This window comes from Dermacentor albipictus, chromosome 2 (genome assembly GCF_038994185.2).
Source record: "Dermacentor albipictus isolate Rhodes 1998 colony chromosome 2, USDA_Dalb.pri_finalv2, whole genome shotgun sequence".
Lineage (NCBI taxonomy): Eukaryota > Metazoa > Arthropoda > Arachnida > Ixodida > Ixodidae > Dermacentor > Dermacentor albipictus.
In genome coordinates this window covers 139,678,624-139,697,070 of record NC_091822.1, presented here as the reverse complement: position 1 = coordinate 139,697,070, position 18,447 = coordinate 139,678,624, and the positions used below count along the sequence as shown (strand labels likewise).

The following is an 18,447-nucleotide window of genomic DNA, read 5'->3' as shown; positions in this document are numbered from 1 at the left end:
TTCTCGTCAAAGCATCTCTGCGTTTTGCGTATATTTGAATGTCGACCTCGGAGTTGGCCCCGAGTTAAAGCTTTCTCTAAAAGTATACCCGTGGCGGATTACCGCAACCTCCCAGCGAGGATGTATGAATCATCACGAACCGGAATGCGCCGAGCTCTTTGGTGACTTCCGCTATCATGTTAGTCGGCACTCGGTTGAAGCGAATGTAGGTGCCATCCTGGGTGCCCTGCGTCATGGTGAAGCCCACCATCGCACTTGCTTCTTGCACGGCGAAGAATCCGAGTAGCAGAACTGGCAGGAGGCGCCAGCGGGCAGCAACAGTGGCGTCACGTGGTGCAAACATCGCAAATTTGGCAACTGTTGAAAGAAAGAAAAAATAAAGAAAAACAGACAGAACAGACATGCATAATTCATGCACAAGAAGTTGTTACGCGAACGGCGGAGCGAGATGTGTTATAAGATAACGGCACATCGGCATTTCATATGCCGGTTCAAACGGCCGAAAAGGACAAACGTCAAAAGAATAAATCTGAAGCTGGGGCAAGCGCTATGCAAAGTGCGGTAAAGTGGGTCGCCTGAATATTGTGCGCTAGGAAATCGCAGCGTACAGAACAGCCGGGGCACCCAATAAAGACATTGGTAAGACGAATGTATGATCTTGTTGAAAGCGTTGGTTACAATTCACAGTTTAAAGCTCGACACGTGTACCACAGGCATTGCAGATTACGAGGCCTTTACGAGGCAGTTGCCGGAGCCTTTTATGCTCACGGCGATAGGGCGTGCAATGCATTCTGTTGTCTTTCTTAGTTCCTAGTGCCCTATTTTGTTCTTTTTGCCTGTGCGCGCAAGCGTTTTTTTAGACCTTGCCTTCCAGCATTGACGCAGCTGCTTCTAGACAAGCTGAAATAAGAAATAGGGTGGCTGAGCTACAAAGACTGTAATGTGCGGGCAGCTGATAGAGGCTAGTAGCCTACTGTGCCGGCATTCACACGACACTTCATGAAGATTCCGTACATCGCGGCATTAATATCAGGGTATCATGAAAGGGAATAATTGTCATTAACATAGGCGTAGGACGAAACTACAAAAGAAACCCGTACAGGTTTCTCAAAAGGAAAGCTTCGCAGTTGAAAAAAATATCCATCCTGGTCCGAGGGGATCGAAGCCGGGACCAACGCATTTCCGGGGTGGCCGCTCTATCATCTGAGCTAACCAGGAAGCTATAGCAGATCTCAGAACGAGGACGAATTAATGGACAATTCCAAGCACAGGGACAGTGAATATGGAAAATCAATTCTGCGGGAGCCCGCAAAGCTTCATCAACTTGGAAACTTTCTTTCTGTGCAACCCTTTATGAATTCCTTTTTTTTTGTTTCATGCAACACTCGGGTGAATGACAATTTTTCATTTCAAGAACCCTCCTATACCTTGCAGACTTCCGCAGAAATGATCGGCCATAATCGAGGTTTCAGTTAGTTGTCAGCAGAGTCGGCACTAACGATATCCATGATGCAGATGCACAAGTGAGAAGTAAAAAGAAATCAGCGAATGAAAGAACGAACGAACGAGAAAAATACTGGGTGAGCCGCTGAAAAAACAAAATTAGCCAATCAACCAGCTGACTGGTTAAATAGCGATTATAAAAAATTGAGCCAATCATTACCTATTCATCCAACGGCTACTTATATGTATATAGTTATGCCTAAATACTTGCGTACCTCATTACTATACTGATGTCACATGAATACCAAATGAAACTATTTAAGAAAACAGGTATTTAATATTCAGACACTGCCATTCAACGTTAAAGCAAGCGCGATGTGTCGGATTGTGGGACCTATCCCAGTAAGCATATTTTCTTCCAGTAATCTGGCAGGACGGCCAGTGCAGTCACTACAGTATTTTGGTGTTTGCTTTAACGGAAAAGCAGGCCATCATATAAATAGAGACGCCGTATTCAAGCCTGAAAGACCCAGGAACCTACAGACATAGTGGAGTGCACGCGGGCCTTTTTTCTCCTTACTCGATGGACGGTGACGTCAAGTAATCGGAAGGAGTCGGAAAAGGTCATTTTAAGCGCGACCAGCGAGCTGTAGTTGGCCGCAGGAGCCTTTTGACGCTTTTGTTATTGCATGTCTCTACGCTTCCTGCGCTCGGTTGTAATGTTTATTGCCATGCTAGAACGCTTACGAACGCCAACCCACATGTTAGGACTATGATCCTAGAATAATTGTTATGCTGTTTTATGAGTATCAGGGCCCTGTGTATTGTACATATTGCATCACGAACACTCCACCAAACCAAGGTTTGCCATGACTTGTTGCAGTTTCCCCCGTTACTGTCGATTACGCTGTTTTAAACAGTCCCTTCGTAATATACTAGGGAGCCTAAATGCAAGCGCTTTGCTTGCATTTAGGCTACCTGTAACGTACTGCCCTGCAGCGACGTGCCTAGCCGACTAGCTCGGCGCAGGGCGACAAAGTGACGCCATTGCACAACACACGTCAGAACATTGGACCGTCGCCTGCGATGGGTCCAGGCCGCCGCCGCCGTCCCGTGACCTCTGCGTCGGCTGTCGAGAATGAATGTCACCGGGGTCGCGTCATCGACAACCCCATCATTTATATGATTGCCGTAGCCGCCTGCAAGGTCGTTCGGTGATGGAGACACGTGACATATAGGCCACGAGAACAAGAGCGAGTCCGAGCTCGATAGCTTCTTGTGCTACATATGGTGGAGGGTTTTTACTTGGGGAAGAATGAAAACAAGAACAAGCCATCGGGCTCAGCACCTCTCTTGCGCCAAGCCTCCCCGAAACAAATGTGTCAGCGGTCACCGACATGGCCATCCGCACAAGACCATTAGGGCCGCACAAGCCTCCTAAGAAAAAAAAACGAAAAAAAAACGTGCTTGTTACGGCCCGCCACGCAGTCCATTGTGTTGCACAGACAGGCGTTACTCTAAGTCAAGCAAGAAGAAGAGCTGTAGCTTCAAGGGTTGTGGCAAGTGTTGCTCCATTCAGCAGTTGAAAATGATCTCCCGGTTCACTATCAGGCACTGAAGTTCAAGACTAATGTGGCTTGTTGGCTGTTATAGTTGCATAAGCTTGTGTTCACAGGCCGTGACGAGATGACTAATGATGCCGAGTTAAAGTCGTGTGATCGCGCAACTCCTACGTGAACGAACTGAAAGTAAACAGAAAATTCCTCGATGTTCAAAGCGAGAGTAACTGTATGTGTTGGCGGAATTTTATAGCCTTCCCACTGCATCTCGTGTGTATACAATTTCAGAGATTTCGCATTGCCGAATTGGATTTCTGAACTTTTCACTAAACCTTGTGAAAGCAGACTGGTGTCGTGGAGAAACACGTCGTCCACTTTCAATGAGGACTTGACTTACGATTATTCTTTCGGTGAGGAAATAATTGCTGCCGAAATAATCGGAAACAAACGAATTACAATCGTGAGCCTTTCTGAAAGCAAACATGCCAACGCGTTGGAGACAGCTTCGTACGCTACCGATCACGACGCTCTTTTGTCAGTATTGAAAACTGAGAGAGAGAGTGATGCAGTTCTTTCGTATGCTAGCACCATAACGATCACTGCAAAATTGGCAGAGGGAAACCGGGTGCCAGCGTCTACGGGAGCTGTAAGCATGACCGTTCTGCCTGCATGAGAATTATGGATATTACATGGATTTCCATAAACTTCGTCGTTCTGGCTTTAAAGGTTATTGTGGCGTTGCAAATTGTCATTTTCAAGAAATTATTGCGTTCTGGATGGCACCACTAGCCGTGATTACGTTTGTTCGCCGGGACTAACTGTGTTTCCGCGGAAAATTGGAAAGATAAAGCGCGATGAATAATGCCACAAGAACGTTCGAAGCCATAAAGCAAGAAAATCAGACGAGCCCAAACATCATATTCATGGTGGCTGAACGATAATGGCTCCACAGTTCCTTCTAGTAATTCTTGTAGGAAACTATGATTAGCAAAACGTCAACATCGTTAGTTGTTAGTCAGTGCCTTTCCTGTGAACTTAGCTCTCGTGCTTACACGTACCCCATTTGTACTGTAAGCAAGATTTTAATTATCCGTTTCCATTTCTTTGTGAGAGTTACGACGACGTATTGCAACATATGAAGGAAGTGGTATGTAGCAGTATTTGAAGTTTAATCCACCCGTAACTCACTCTTGTGTCAAGCTTGATATTTTGCCGCACTTTTTCTTTTTTTTTTGCAAGGTGATTTCTCTGCAGCAACACCGAATTGACCGACTTACACAAAATTGCAACATTACTGGTGATTATTTGCTTGTTTCATTATGTGCGCGGCTGCTCCTAAATATTCCTACATATTTTGAGCCGAAGGAAAATGTTGAAAAAAAAAAAAAACGTTGAACAATTGTCTATAAAGTGCCTGATAAGACAACTCGATTTCAAGTAACTTGAAAGGTAAAAAATTTGAACATTTATGTGAGACGAGACGTAAAATAGAATTGTTCTTTTTTTTTCTGTTTGCGAAAATTATTTCCGCCTATGGGCACAAAGAAATGACTACCCCGAAGAAAGACACGAAAGTCCACTCTCCCACTTTTTTTTAAATAAATGTATTTAAGGAAAGGGGGGGGGGGGCTATGTGTGGCGCCGGCAACTCCTCTTCTCTTACGTGATAGTTCATGTAGCTAGTTTGTCTCTGACAGCAAGAACCTCCGACTTTATATCACTATAGATTTAACGAATTTGTACTTGTATATGAAATAAGCAAGGTGCAAAGTGCGTGCTACAAATAACTATATTTCGAGTCTGTTACCGCAAGATTGTGCAGCGATTTCAGTGCAGAATAAATGTTGGCAGCCCAGCCTGGTCTTGGAAAAAGAAACACTTCATTTTGACTCACTAAAAAGTTCTCAAAAGGTGATTTCGTACAAAATGCCAGCAAAGCCAAAGTACTCACCTTTCCTTCCCAGCAGCAGCAGTAGCGGCGTGATTCTGTAGCTTCTTGAGTGCCTTCGATCTAGCAGCAGCCCGGACACAAGTCGAATGGAGCCAGCAGGGCCCGTGTCTTGCTTGTCCGTGTCCTGCTTGTGGTCCAAAGAGTTCTTAAACGCTTCTCTCCTATCCGCGATATGTATATCGCTCGATGGCAGACTTCTTTCTGAAGATGCTTTCGTTTGTGACGCGGATATGATACGATATAAGGCTTTCTTTCACGTCTTTGTGTGAGAGATAAGGGTATGATAAATTGATTTCTTATATACTGGCTTGTACCGGAAATTGTACGTCGGAACTTTTGCTAAGATAACAGTAAGAATGGGGTCAGCATGAACGGATGACTCCCACTGGTAATCTAAAAGGCTGGTGTAGCTGATTTCCTTTTCTGTCATTCGTAGTCTTTTTGGAAGTCCACGGCTTTGCGGATCGGTGACAGACTAATATAGGGTAGGGACTAATCGTGAAGGGGTACCTGCAGCAGTGCCTTAGGTTCGGGACTTGTGCGTGACAAATTGCATATAATTATTTACTTGTCATCAACTATATTTTATAGTATTTGTAACTTATCAGTAGCTTTTTTCTCGATAATGCTCACTGTAATTCAGTCACTTTTAACAGTAGCCCATTATGTGTAACCAGTTACTTCACTGATGAGACAAGCTATAACAGGTGAAGGGGCATTGAGCACTTGAATTTGGCGGAAACTACTGCAGAATGCCTGCAATCGTGCTTCATTGAAGCCTCGCGGATGGCCATATCTAGGCAGGTAAACCTGGCTGCTTATTATTTGTTTAGTCGTCTTGACATAGCACCAGAAGTTGGGCGATGAATCGAACTGGTGCTGCTATGGCTCCACGCTCTTAAAATCGTTTGCTCCCTTTCAGGGTTATTTTGTCCCACAGCGATAATCGTCATCTGCCTCACTTGCGTTTCCTTTGTTGAAAACCCAGCGCTCGCCACTTTCCTTTGTAGAATGCTATATATGCCATGATGATGACGCGCATGCTGGTCGTGACTTGGAAGTACCGGGTTCGTAGCCTTAAAGAAAGGAAATTCGGGTAAGACAGATAACGATCATCGTTGTGGGGACAAGATAAGCTCCCAAGGGTGCAAACGTTTTCGAGAGTGTACAGAGGGTTACTTTGGACGTTGATGCCAAAAAGTCACTCACGGGTCATATTTTTTTTCCAGCTTTCCATTGACCCTACTCGGGTGCATGGCTTCTCCGGGCCATAGCAACAATGAAGCTTCGCACTTTACCGAGAACCCAGACGCCAGCATCGGAGTACTGAGCAACCACAATCTTATGCGCAATGTGTTCGAACGTTGCGACAACGACCTCGAGTATTTAGTCTCGCTATCGATGTCCACGGAGAAAAGGTGACTGCAAAAAAAAAAACCACACACACACATACACACACACACACGCACACGCACACACACACACACACACACACACACACACACACACACACACACACACACACACACACACACACACACACACACACACACACACACACACACACACACACACACACACATTTTACAGTATAGAAAAATGCACAGAGAGAGCCAAACCAGCTCATCCGATTACGAATGGGTTATCTTTTTTTTTGTAACGTGTACAAATCTGCTCAGTTGCTTTCGCGTTCCGCTGCCGAGCACGATCGGGGTTGCCGGGTTCATTCTCGGCTGTGGCGGCCGCATTTTGTCGGTAACGCAATGAAAAAAAAAAGAAACGATAACGACAACAAACACGCTCGTGTAAGGTAATTTAGGTGCACGTTAAAGAGCTCGAAGTTGTGAAAACTATTCCGGAGCGCTCTGCCACTGCTTCATTCATTATTCACTATACAGGGTGTCCCACGTAACTTGTGCCAAAATTAAAGAAAGAAAAGAATATGCTAGTGCCACGCAGTTAGAAAGAACCAAGGTAACGCGCATGGCAATGGAGCCCTGGAGTGAGGATCCCACTCATCGAGGTAAATTTCCTACTTGCTTTGCCAAATAAATGTTTATTCTCTCTCTCTCTCTCTCTCGGAGCAAATCAGACACTCTTATTGTATTACGCCTAATTTCGTAATAGCTAATAACTAACCAACCTCATTAAATATTATATTCAGAGCAGTAGTGTCAATGAGAAAATCGTAGACAATCCTGAAAAATTGCCGTTACAGCTTTCTGTTGCTCAATACGTGCTGCATAAAACTGTTTTGCAAGAAGCCTGAAAGAAGGCCGCGAAAACGTGCAAAAAAGTGCCGTGTTACTATATATAGTGGCGTGGCACTTTTTGCGGGTTTGGCACATTTTTGGCAACCTTTCGCTATGTTTATATATCGTTTATATAAGTTTTCAAAAGTACTGCGTCTTTCAGGGTGACGCGCTGTTGTTTGGGAAAGGGGGCGAACAGGCGACGACACCAGCGTAAAATAATTCGGCACCAGGATACAGTGACATCACCACTAAACGGCCTTTAGTCGAGTTTCTCAGGCGACGAAGAGCCTCCTTATACTTAGGCTCGCAGTGTTCGATAAAGCAAACAGGCGCTCCGCCGAGCTAACGTCACTTCAAAAGTCCAAGCGCGTGGATGACCCTTACGTTTTCGCACTGTGGCGAGAAACACGGCGAGTGATTACAGCTCCTAGCTTCCGTCGGGGTGAATGACACACGAGCGCCGAGAAGGCGCCAGAGTGTAAGAGGGAGAGACATGCTATAAATAATATAAAAAAGGAAAGGCAGCAGGCTTCGCAATGGAAGCAACTGCAATGCTACCACAACAAAACTGTGAGGCTGCAGCGGCCATAAGACATCGAGCACAAAGCAATGGAACCAACGGAGCAGGCACATCATTTCAGTGGCACGCGACATAGAACCAAGGCGTGAGCGGCGTTATCACCAGAAAGAAGTCGAATCGGCTCTCGCCTTTAGTCACCGTGATTCATGACTTGTACATCGACGGGCCAGCGCCAACCACTTGATCATAAAGTTCGGCGATGGCATTGACCCCGCTATCGCGACTGGCCTCTCAATCGTCAATGATTAGAGACAGGAAATAGGCTGTGCCGTGGTCGGGAGTTGTCAGTTGAGAGAAAAAGAAAATGTCCGAAGAATAATGACAAAAAATGTATCTGAGAGATGTGTTGCCAACAATCTTTTGTGATGTTCTACATTAGCAGGAGGCAACGTCATGGGGTGTAAACTAGAACGAGTTAGTAGAGATTTCCGGCACCAAGCAGGAAACAATTTTTTTATATGATGTGTTTCTTCCATTTGTCATTTGTAGCGCTTCCTGGTGCCCACTAATCGGCTATATGAGTTGTTTTTATAAACTTGTTTGTATACGCTTTTGTCATGTCTTGGCGTTCTCTATACAAATGTATCTCAATAGTTCTATTGAATGCCTATGCCGTTCTTGTGTGCTAGTGTTGGTTTATTTTCAGACCTTTGTTTTTATGCAGCGTCCATAACGTCTCCGAGCAACAGTCATGAAGAAAGCAAAAGTCCCCTAAGCGTATTTTAGCCCGCATGCTTCCGAACTGGTTGCTTGGAGAATATATACAGGCCTTGGTCTGCAGACTGTCTGCGCACATTCTTCTCTCCGCTGTTCTTTCCCTCTTTAATTACCCCTTACCCTTTCCCAAGTGTAAGGTAGCAAACCAGAATCTTATCCGGTTAGCCTCCCTGCCTTTCCCATCCTGTTTCTCTCTCTCTTTCTACGGTATTGAAATTAGAGTATCTATATATGTTTTATGAACGCGGTCTTAATAGGCTTTGTTCGAGGGCAGTCCGCTCGCCTTTCCTAAGCTTGAGCCAGAGCACTGGTTACCGTTAAGAAAATAATAGCACAATCAAAGCAACAAGGATACCAATTTAGAAAGATACATGTTGGGAAGAGTGCATTGCTAAGCACCTGTAAGTCCGACTTGCGAATGCATGGCGTGACGTAATATTGTCTCTTGAGATTAAGACCTCTCTGTTCTCAGCGGTTGTTGCGCCCAAGCAGCGTCTACGTGGAATTATAGGTGGGATGCAAAGATTAATTAAATTAAATTATGGGGTTTTACGTGCCAAAACCACTTTCTGATGATGAGGCAGGCCGTAGTGAAGGACTCCGGAAATTTCGACCACCTGGGGTTCTTTGGCGTGCCCATAAATCTAAGTAAACGGGTGCTTTTGATCGCCCCCATCGAAATGTGGCCGCCGTGGCTGGGATTTGATCCCGCGACCTCGTGCGCAGCAGCCCAACACCATAGCCACCGAGCGACCACGGCGGGTGGACTCAAAGATTAACAGAGCTATTATCGGTATTTTAAGCATGTTGAGTTTATCCTTAAACATTTATGTTCACGCTGTTCATCCCGAACTAAGACGTCAAGTATGATAATAATGACATCTTGTAAAAACACCGCGGCATAATTTATTTTACGGTAGCGAGTACAGTATATTGAATACGTTGCTAGGCTATAAAATGAGTGATGGCAGTGCTTATAAGTATGATTTTTGTCACAGTCAACATTACCTATAGCGGTTGTTTTTCTTTATAATGAAAGACCTAGATTTTATCGAAGGGAAAGAGGCGTGATTCAACGGCATGTTTTTGCCGATGGCAGCGGTAACGCCAGATGTGCGGGGGAAAGAAAAAAAAGAACCAGAAAGCTCGTCTTCGCGCATAGTGATCGCCGCAAGCGTTTCCCGATAGAGATTACGGTTGCATAAGCTTCAGTTTCCGGGAAGCGGCAGCTGTAGCACACGAAACGTGGAGTGACGACACTACACTTTCATATGTAAAAGAAGAATCCACCTAGAAACTGATTTAACTTGTGTTGTGATAGCGCTACGGAAAAGGCACGCATAGTTAAGACTGCCGAAGAGCAGCGCGAACACGATGAGCGACGAAAGGAAGAGCAACGTCGATATGCACGAACGAGAGGGGGCAAGTGTAGACGGGAAAAGGGCTCGCATGGTTGATATATGCGAAAAAGCGCGGAAGAGAATAACAAATTGAGTGTTAGGGGAAAGGCGGGAAAGATTTGGAAATAGAGGGAAAAGCGAGGTTGAGAATCGGTGGCATAACGCGTTTTGTGCCTTTGTTAATGATATGAGAGTTTCACGTTCAAGTTACAGCTTTTAGCGATGCTAAGTTTCCATGCGACAAATTGATGACCGTCGGGTGTAGGCATTTAAACTTGTGTATGAGGTACGCTTATGTATATTTCCTCTCACGACGTGAACGGAAATTTGTTTGTAGTATATAGAGCCTTGCTTTATCGAATACATGGCCATGTTCATTGAAGCGGCTGGTTACTGATTTAGGTAAATGCTGTGGTCTTTGTCCGCGACGCTCACGGCGCGCACGCTCCGATTCCGCGCGCGCCGGACGACCACCGCGGGTTCGAGCACTCCGAGCCGCCGCGCGCGCAGGGCACCGCGCGCCCGCGCCTGCTCCGTGCCCGCTCCGTGTGCCGACGCGCGGCTGCGTGCGTACGCGCCCCGCCGGCCCCACAGCTTAGGGGAAGGCGCGACCGCGCGCGTGCAGCAAGGGAGACCCTAGGCAGAGCTCTCGAGAAGCCAGAAAGTATATTTATTAAACTGGGAGTCAATACAAACACACGTTTTAACGTCACGTCCGAATATGGATCTGATGAGACAAAACATGGCCGAATGGTCGCCGGTGGCCGCTAGAATGGCGCACCGCGACAGAGAGAGAAACAAAGAAATGAGGAACAAAGAACAAAGAACTCGAGCAGTAAGAATTTGCCTATCCTTCGGTCAGCGCCTGCCATCGTGCGCCCCACAGCAGAGAAAAGGGAAATAGAGAGAAACGACAGACGAACAGACGGGGGCACGATCGGTAGACGCTGCCTCAGGACATCGAGACGACGGAAGAGTGCGTGTGCGCCCGCCGAGGCCGGGACCCCGACGAGCCGAAGTAATCATCGGCCGGCGGCGGACAAAGGGGGCCGCCGCCGGCAGAGAGGAACACGTACGCACCTTCGGACGCCCCGATGTGGTCTCCCCGGGCGCCCGTCTTGCGCGCGCTTACCCGGAGCGCACGCAAGCAGGGCCCGAATCCCGCCAAAATCTTAGCCAATGGCGAAAGCCTGTTGACCTTCGCGTGGGCGGGATGACAGCAGAGCGACAGTGTTTTATGACCCGCTGCCACCCCGTCCAGGCAAGGAGGAGAGGGACACGGAGCCCCCGGCAACACAACGCAATGGCTCCACACAATCACCGGGAGAGCCGGAAACCCCACAATGCATATAAATGAAAAGCATATAAATTAAATGTATATAGGTGCATGTGCTTTAGGTAGATGCATAACAATTGCATCCGAAGCAATAAAAATAAAAAAAACAACCCATAATGGTGTCTGGTAATAAAACCAAAGCAGCAGCTGATGCCAACATCAAGGTATATTAGCCGTTTTTTGAAGTATATTAGAAGTCCCTGCACATCAAGAAAGAAGACGGATAGCAGTCTGAAGAAATAAACGAGGCAAACTGATGAATAAAGTAAAGTAATAAGCAAGGGAAATTACCTGCTGTTAGCCTACAGTGCACCAAATTATATTTAAAAAAAACTTTGGGGGCCGCAACCTTCATATGGGGGCGGATGACCACCGAAGGTGTTTAGGCTGCATACATGGGCTCCATACATTATGAAATCATACATTTTCTTAATACGGCACCACACCACACCTCCCATGCATATATGCCGCAACCACTGCTGCAGCCACGCCGGCACCTCCGACGCGCGTGACGTTATAACCACAGAAGCCCAGGCAACGCTCTTTCTACCTTCTCTTACAACACTGAATCTAACTGGTTCTATTCCTAAGAAGTCAATTATTTTTGAAAGCGGAGTGCTTGAAGTCTGCTTAACCTCCGCCGTGGGGTCGGCCCGATACTGCACTCTCTACGGTATCGGCCCGCGCATTCCTGCACACACAGGCCGTGATACGGACGTAAGCCGGCCAGCGTGCCGCCTCCCCCCGCCCCTGCGAACGTGTGCCCGGTATTACACTACCTCCGGGATCGGCGCACTTATTCCGGTCACTCCCACGGACGTAAGCCGGCGAGGGTCAAGTCCCTTCCCCCCACCTCCTGGAACGCATGCGGGGGATGTATACAGGAGCTCGAGGCAAGAAGCTTGGCTGTAATATTTCCCATTGGCGAATCATGTACGAGTATGCATTTGGAATGATGTTTATTGTGTCTAGCAATAAACCGGAGCCGTGTAGTACCAAAATGTCATAGCTTAATGAGCTTTCTTCGCAGTACTTTTAATTTTTTTGGGGTCCTACTATGTACACAAAAGGAAAAGGGGACAAAAAGGCTTTTGTTAGTACGCCCTACTCACTGACTGCACTGAAAACATGAGCAAGCACCTTATTGTGAAATACTGACGAGTGACGTTCGCATCAGCAGAAGCGCTGCTGGTGTAAACTATTGTGGTAAATAAATGAGAAGGCAGGAAGTAACTGGTTTACTGCACAAAACAAGTTTGCTGGCAGTGCTGAAGAAAACGAAAATGCATGTCAGTGTACAGTTTCAATTTTGGTGAACTCGAGGCTGGAAAATAGCAGGATGTTTGAAGCAAGGTGTGAGAGCCGGTTCGAGCTGTGTGCCTCACAGCTCAGCTCAGTGTATAACAGCTGTGTCCTACCAGTGCTCACCTACGGGGCAGAAACCTGGAGGCTTATGAAAAGGGTTCTACTTAAATTGAGGACGACGCGCAACGAGCTATGGAAAGAAGAATGATGGGTGTAACGTTAAGGGATAAGAAAAGAGCAGATTGGGTGAGGGAACAAACGCGAGTTAATGATATCTTAGTTGAAATCAAGAAAAAGAAATGGGCATGGGTAGGACACGTAATGAGGAGGGAAGATAACCGATGGCCATTAAGAGTTACGGAATGGATTCCAAGGGAAGGGAAGCGTAGCAGGGGGTGGCAGAAAGTTAGGTGGGCGGATGAAATTAAGAAGTTTGCAGGGATAACATGGCCACAATTAGTACATGACCGGGGTAGTTGGAGAAGTATGGGAGAGGCCTTTGCCCTGCAGTGGGCGTAACTTGGCTGATGATGATGATGATGATGATGATGATGATGAACATGCTAGTAAACTTATAAAAGAAATCTATTTATTTTTAGAGCCAGTATGTCAGCCTAAAAAAGCAAAGAAAAAAGCACATTCTCTCTTGAAAGAAATCTGCCTCACGGAGTGTTGCTGTACCCCGTCATAGCTGTGTAGCCAGGCGCGTGGAATCACGAGGCAGCCAGATCCCGATATTTGTCTGGAACCGTGCTCGCGCCGTGTTTGGACGCGAACGACGGGTCCCGCACCATCTGCGCATGCGTAAGCGCCGGTGCGAGCTTTGGCGCGCAGGCAAGCGTACTTGTGGGTTGGCCTGTAGTGGGAAGCGCGAGAGCAGAAACCCGCCGCATACACGGCCTCATTCATAACGCGTCTCTGTGGCTGCAATGCGGCGTACCGCTGCATTGCTTCAATGATGACAGACGGTTTTAGAATAGTGTTTGCCGCCTTATCTACACCTTAAACGCAAGCACCTTTGTGGGACGTCACGGTACGCGTCCCTTCAAGACGGTTAGTTTAACGTGCGGGAACGCAAACATAAGAAGGATGGATGGATGGATACTATGAGCCTCCCCTTTGGAGCGGGGCGGTGGGTTGTCCCACCAAGCTCTCGTTTTTATCTTGCCTAATGTCCTACTTATGTTAAAAAAGAAGAAAAGAAAGAAAAAAAATCCATGGTTAATTCCCATAACCAAACTTTCTGAACCCTTATTGTGAACTTTGTTTTTGCACGCCTCTCTTGTTTGTCGTTTCCCTACGTTTCTTCCGCCAATCTTCCAATCGACGCTTACTATAATCTCTACTGCGGACACGTTTACTTTCCGTCTGCTCCCGTGGAACCCAAGGGCTTCAAGGAGGCCAGAAACGCCTAAATTGACCACTGAGCAGATATCTTCTCATTCTAATAAAACATGCTCCATCGTTTCCCTAGCTTTACCGCAGAACGCGATCTGGTGCCTCGTGCCAAACTTATCCAAGCCACGGCAATCCATTAGCAACCATCCTGTTGTTGCCATGCGGACGCGTTACGTTTGGGTACACGGACGCCGGAATCTGCGAACGATCTCAGAAATTGGACGCGCTGTGCACTCTTAACTAACGTTTCAGGTGAGTTCAGAGGAAGCGAAAGCTCGTTTCAATGGTTACTGGCGATCAATGTGAGCGAGAGCGTAGCCATGACGAGAATTCACGCTGAAGCGGGAGCCATGGGGACCGCCAAGTTGCACAACGCTATTAGCGTGCGTAAATACAAACGTTAAACTCACCAAATAACTTATTTTGTTATAGCGCAAGCTTGACACGGACAACAGAAGGCACATCTGACACACAGATATGCCTTCTGTTGTCACACAGATGTCACATCTGTGTGACTGGACAACAATCACACAGATGTGACTGCTGTCCGTGTCAAGCTTGCGCTATAACAAAATAAGATATGCCGTACCAACAAGCCCCTATTGCTATCCTCATCGCCAAATAGCGTACGTTATCCTAGCGCACGTAAACCACAAAAACCCAATAACGTTCAGAGCGCTCGCAGTGATGACAACCACAATTTCATAACGTACGTAATGCGCTTAGCGTGGTTGCAAACGCTAAACTAAGGCGTTTAGCGGAATTTGTCCGGATTTAAATTTTATAGATGAAAGGTGAAGGGGAAATCTTCACGGAGAGAATTGGCTTTCGAATTCCGGCTACGTGTCGCGATGCTCCTTCCTAGTTCAGTTTCTTTATCCATGCTCCCTGCTCGTAGACACCGAGGGGATGGTGATATCAGGTGTATGCCAACTCTTTCATCAGGATTGTTAGCTAACTACGAAAGGAATTAAGTAACGTCAATATAATCTGTCAACGATGACAAAATATTATCATGAAAAAAATAAAAAACTACTTAATTATCAATGACAAGCTGTAACTCTATCTAAAGTTGAAACAGCAGAGATGGAACAAAAAAATAAATAATTAAAGAACGTGTTTGTGCGGCTCATTAGAGACACTTTTCTTTTTATTCTCTTTGTGGCGCATCTGTAAGGATTCGCGGATTTCTAGTTTATCATCTTTCGATGTCACGGAAAATGTGCTTATCGGATCCGCCGAAGTGTGTAAGCGGCACCCACGACAATCGAATAGCCACCGGAGAACCCACTGTGTCATTTTATTTATTAATTTCCTATTCTCATTCCAAATGAAGTTTATCCTTCAGTCTTTTTTGTTTCTTCTTAAGACCCCCCAACCCACACACACCAGTAATAAATAACTAATCCAACCAAGCCTCTTATGAACCCCACATTCAGTGTGACGCCCTTGCAAGATTATGCGTGGGAGGCGACGCAAAATTACTCCCCGAATGAGAGAAACGGAGGGACATGGGGCGTTGCGCGGCTTTCTTAAAATGGAGTGTGAAAAGAGATTATTTTCCTTTCACTAGCAAATCGCTTTCAGTGTTGAGCGACTGTCGCCATGAAGGCTGTGTTCTTTGAGGCGTGATGGTGGGCGCCTCAGCCACAGCGCTGTTACGTATATACCGACGCCGCTTCGCCCATCCCCCGAGCCCCACGCTCTTTTCTGCTTTGTATCTGCCACAAAGTTTGGCCGTTATCCTTTCTTTCTACGTGTGGGACTGCTTCTATGCGCCGTGGCCGTTAGAGATAGCCATGCCGTATAGCTTTTGAAGCCGCTTATCTGCCCTATTTCGTCAGCGATAAGCCGTTCCCACCATTCTGATAAGCTTCTTCGGTATCCGGAATCTACCCGCTTTATTGCTGTTTCATCGTTTCTTGGAAGTGGCAGCTTGTGCAAAATTAAAGCTTTCGGGTGGAACTTCTGATGGTTTTGCGTCGCTGAGGTGCATTATTGCGAGGGGATACTAACACACGCAGGTAAACCGCGTATCCGCCACCGCAGTCGAACGGAAATTATCCGACTGTATCTGTTTATTAGGAACGGGAGAAAGCACTACTGGCAGGACATGAGTGTTATCTGTAGAGAAAGCACTACACCGGTAAATTAGATTTTAACAGCATTTGTGAATCGAGAAAGTAATAGTAAGGCCGTGTGAGAAGGATTTACTAGGGACCTATCCTGTTCCAGCTAACCTGTTCCAGCTAACCTGCTCCAGCTAACCTATCCAGCTAACCTGTTCTCGCGCAAAAAAAAAAGTGAGAAATGTCGTGACAGAGGATTTTTGAAAGCATCGTTGTCGGTACTTACACAAAGCTATTCTAGTCTGAGGAAGATCTTCAGTGCATTAGTAACACTGTTCGCACAAGACTGTAATTTTGTCAGAACTGACCGCCGTGGTTGTTTACTTCGGCCTACGAGAAGTCGGTCAATACGCGAAAAGCCGCAGTCTCGCAGAGACGGGCGCTGGGGTGAAGTTTTCGTTGTTATGGTCCTCTACGCCTTCAATAGAGGAGTTTGGTCAAGGCTCTATACTCTTCTATTGCATCTGCGCACATCCGCTCTCGCATTGTGCGTGGTTGAAATCCCTTTTACGCAACGACACGAGCTCAACTCGCCACGTCTTGGATGAAAGAAGTATTGGAGCATGCAAAGCTCACGTCTCACAAGTGTGGGCGGAACTGCGGAAACAAGCAAGTTTCTGTGGTGCATACACGCTAGGATACATAGAGAAAACAAGAAAGTGAGAACGCTCCGAAGGATTGTGAAATAACGCGGAGAACTGGGAAAGGGCCTCGGCTACAAACAAGTCGCCGAACATGAATGATGCATCGCAGGGTCACGTGACGCAACTGTCGCACTGCGCCTCCACACATTTGAGCTGGCTTTTAGAACGCCACGGGGATCGAAAAGATTACTATGTCTCCTCCCCCCTCCCCTCCAAAAAAGCCTGAAATATGAAAAGAACGTTGGAACCGGTACACTGCCGCGGCTTGTTGCCGGGTGCAATACTCTTGCACAACTGCATGGACCAGCAAGCAAATGGGCTCTGCACTTTATATACATAGCATTGGATTGCGAACACGTCCCTAAAAGCTCCAGAAGGGTCCACGTAGCATGCAAATGTCTGCAAGCGAGCGCAGCTTGTGGATCAGGCAAGCCCGCAAGTGGAGTTTTTTTCTCTGATTTTTCGAGCTGAAGATCTTTACTATGGGCTGAGGTCACCATCATAGTCACTCATATGTGCCAAAGCGCTTGTGCATGTCACAGTCGACCAGGATGAAGGACATTTGTGCAAAGAAACGAGCTACTGTTCGTGCTGGGTCTACTCGTGTTAGTAGACCCAGCACGAGGCTTGCGCAACATTTATATTAGCCTTAGCTAGGTGCAAAAGTTTTGTTGCCGTTGACTAGCACGAAGTAGTGATGTATTAGCATGATTCAAAGTTTCCTTTACATACTCAGGCTATCAGGAGTAATAAGAGAGTGATGGGCGCCGCGCCACGCGAGGTGATGTGTTACATCTTTGACCTTCGAATGCACAGAGGATACACACGACCGAATGCAGCACTTTTCAAACGACGTATGGCCTTTGCTCACTGGCCGCGCTTGTCAGCGTTACGCTCGACTAGTTTGAAGCACCGTGAAAATTTTTATGCCGGGGTATCATTCAGGCTAGTATTAGAGGCAGTGTCGAGAGCCTGGCTAAACTCACGGGGAAATCCTTTAAAAGGCTTAAGGCGTTAGCTCTCGGCTGCATCAGGTGCTTCTTGCACACACGTGTACCTCGCATTGAACGAACAATCCGGAAAAGACGTAGTAACCGGCTATATCATTCTATGTTTTTGGGTGGGCCGGCTATATGTAGGCCGTAGATAATATTTCACGTAGCAGTTTGCAACTGAAAACCAGGGGGGTTTCGTTCTGGTTGTTTCAAATGTAATGTACTTTTAGAAGGATCACCGCAACACAGCCCTTATTGCAGCGTTACCTTTGCAAATTGCAACGCAGCGCAATCGCTCAGGAATTTCCAGTTTCAGCTAGCGCTCTTCCTTGGAGTTACTACACGAGTGCCCGTTACGAGCGCTGTAGAGCTGAGGAAAGGTCGGTATACAAAGATCGGCTGGCAAATATCGTCGCGCATTCGTGTAGAATGCGTAATGTCCATCGTTTTCATCTACAGCCTTGCATGAGCAGGCATTTGATTTGAAGGCAGACAGATTGTGCACATAACCATATTGTGACAACAAACTGCCCTTACATGTGGAGACGGTAAGAGGAGATTTAGAAACATATATTGGGACCACATACCTTAAACTGGTACGTAATCGGTGCCCCAGCCACCCGCCCCTCCTTCACTTGATTGCCGCCGGTTTCTGCAAGTATAGCCCGCCGAAGCCATCAACTGAACTCATGCCAGCAATCGTTTCAATCCTGTTTCAATCGGTATCAGAATTCA

General features: G+C 46.7%; 1 protein-coding gene across 1 annotated transcript in view; it reads right to left on the bottom strand.

Moving 5' to 3' along the window:
• The window catches only part of LOC135917765 (complement C1q tumor necrosis factor-related protein 4-like), a 145,925-nt gene that overhangs the window by 4,762 nt on the left and 122,716 nt on the right, over positions 1-18,447 (bottom strand). Inside the window, exons 2-3 of the mRNA XM_070533066.1 lie at positions 4,954-5,077; positions 141-357 (exon numbers count right to left, since the gene is read on the bottom strand). Of these exons, the coding sequence (XP_070389167.1) occupies positions 141-343 (203 nt within the window). The 5' untranslated portion in view covers positions 344-357; positions 4,954-5,077. The remainder of the gene's footprint in view (positions 1-140; positions 358-4,953; positions 5,078-18,447) is intronic.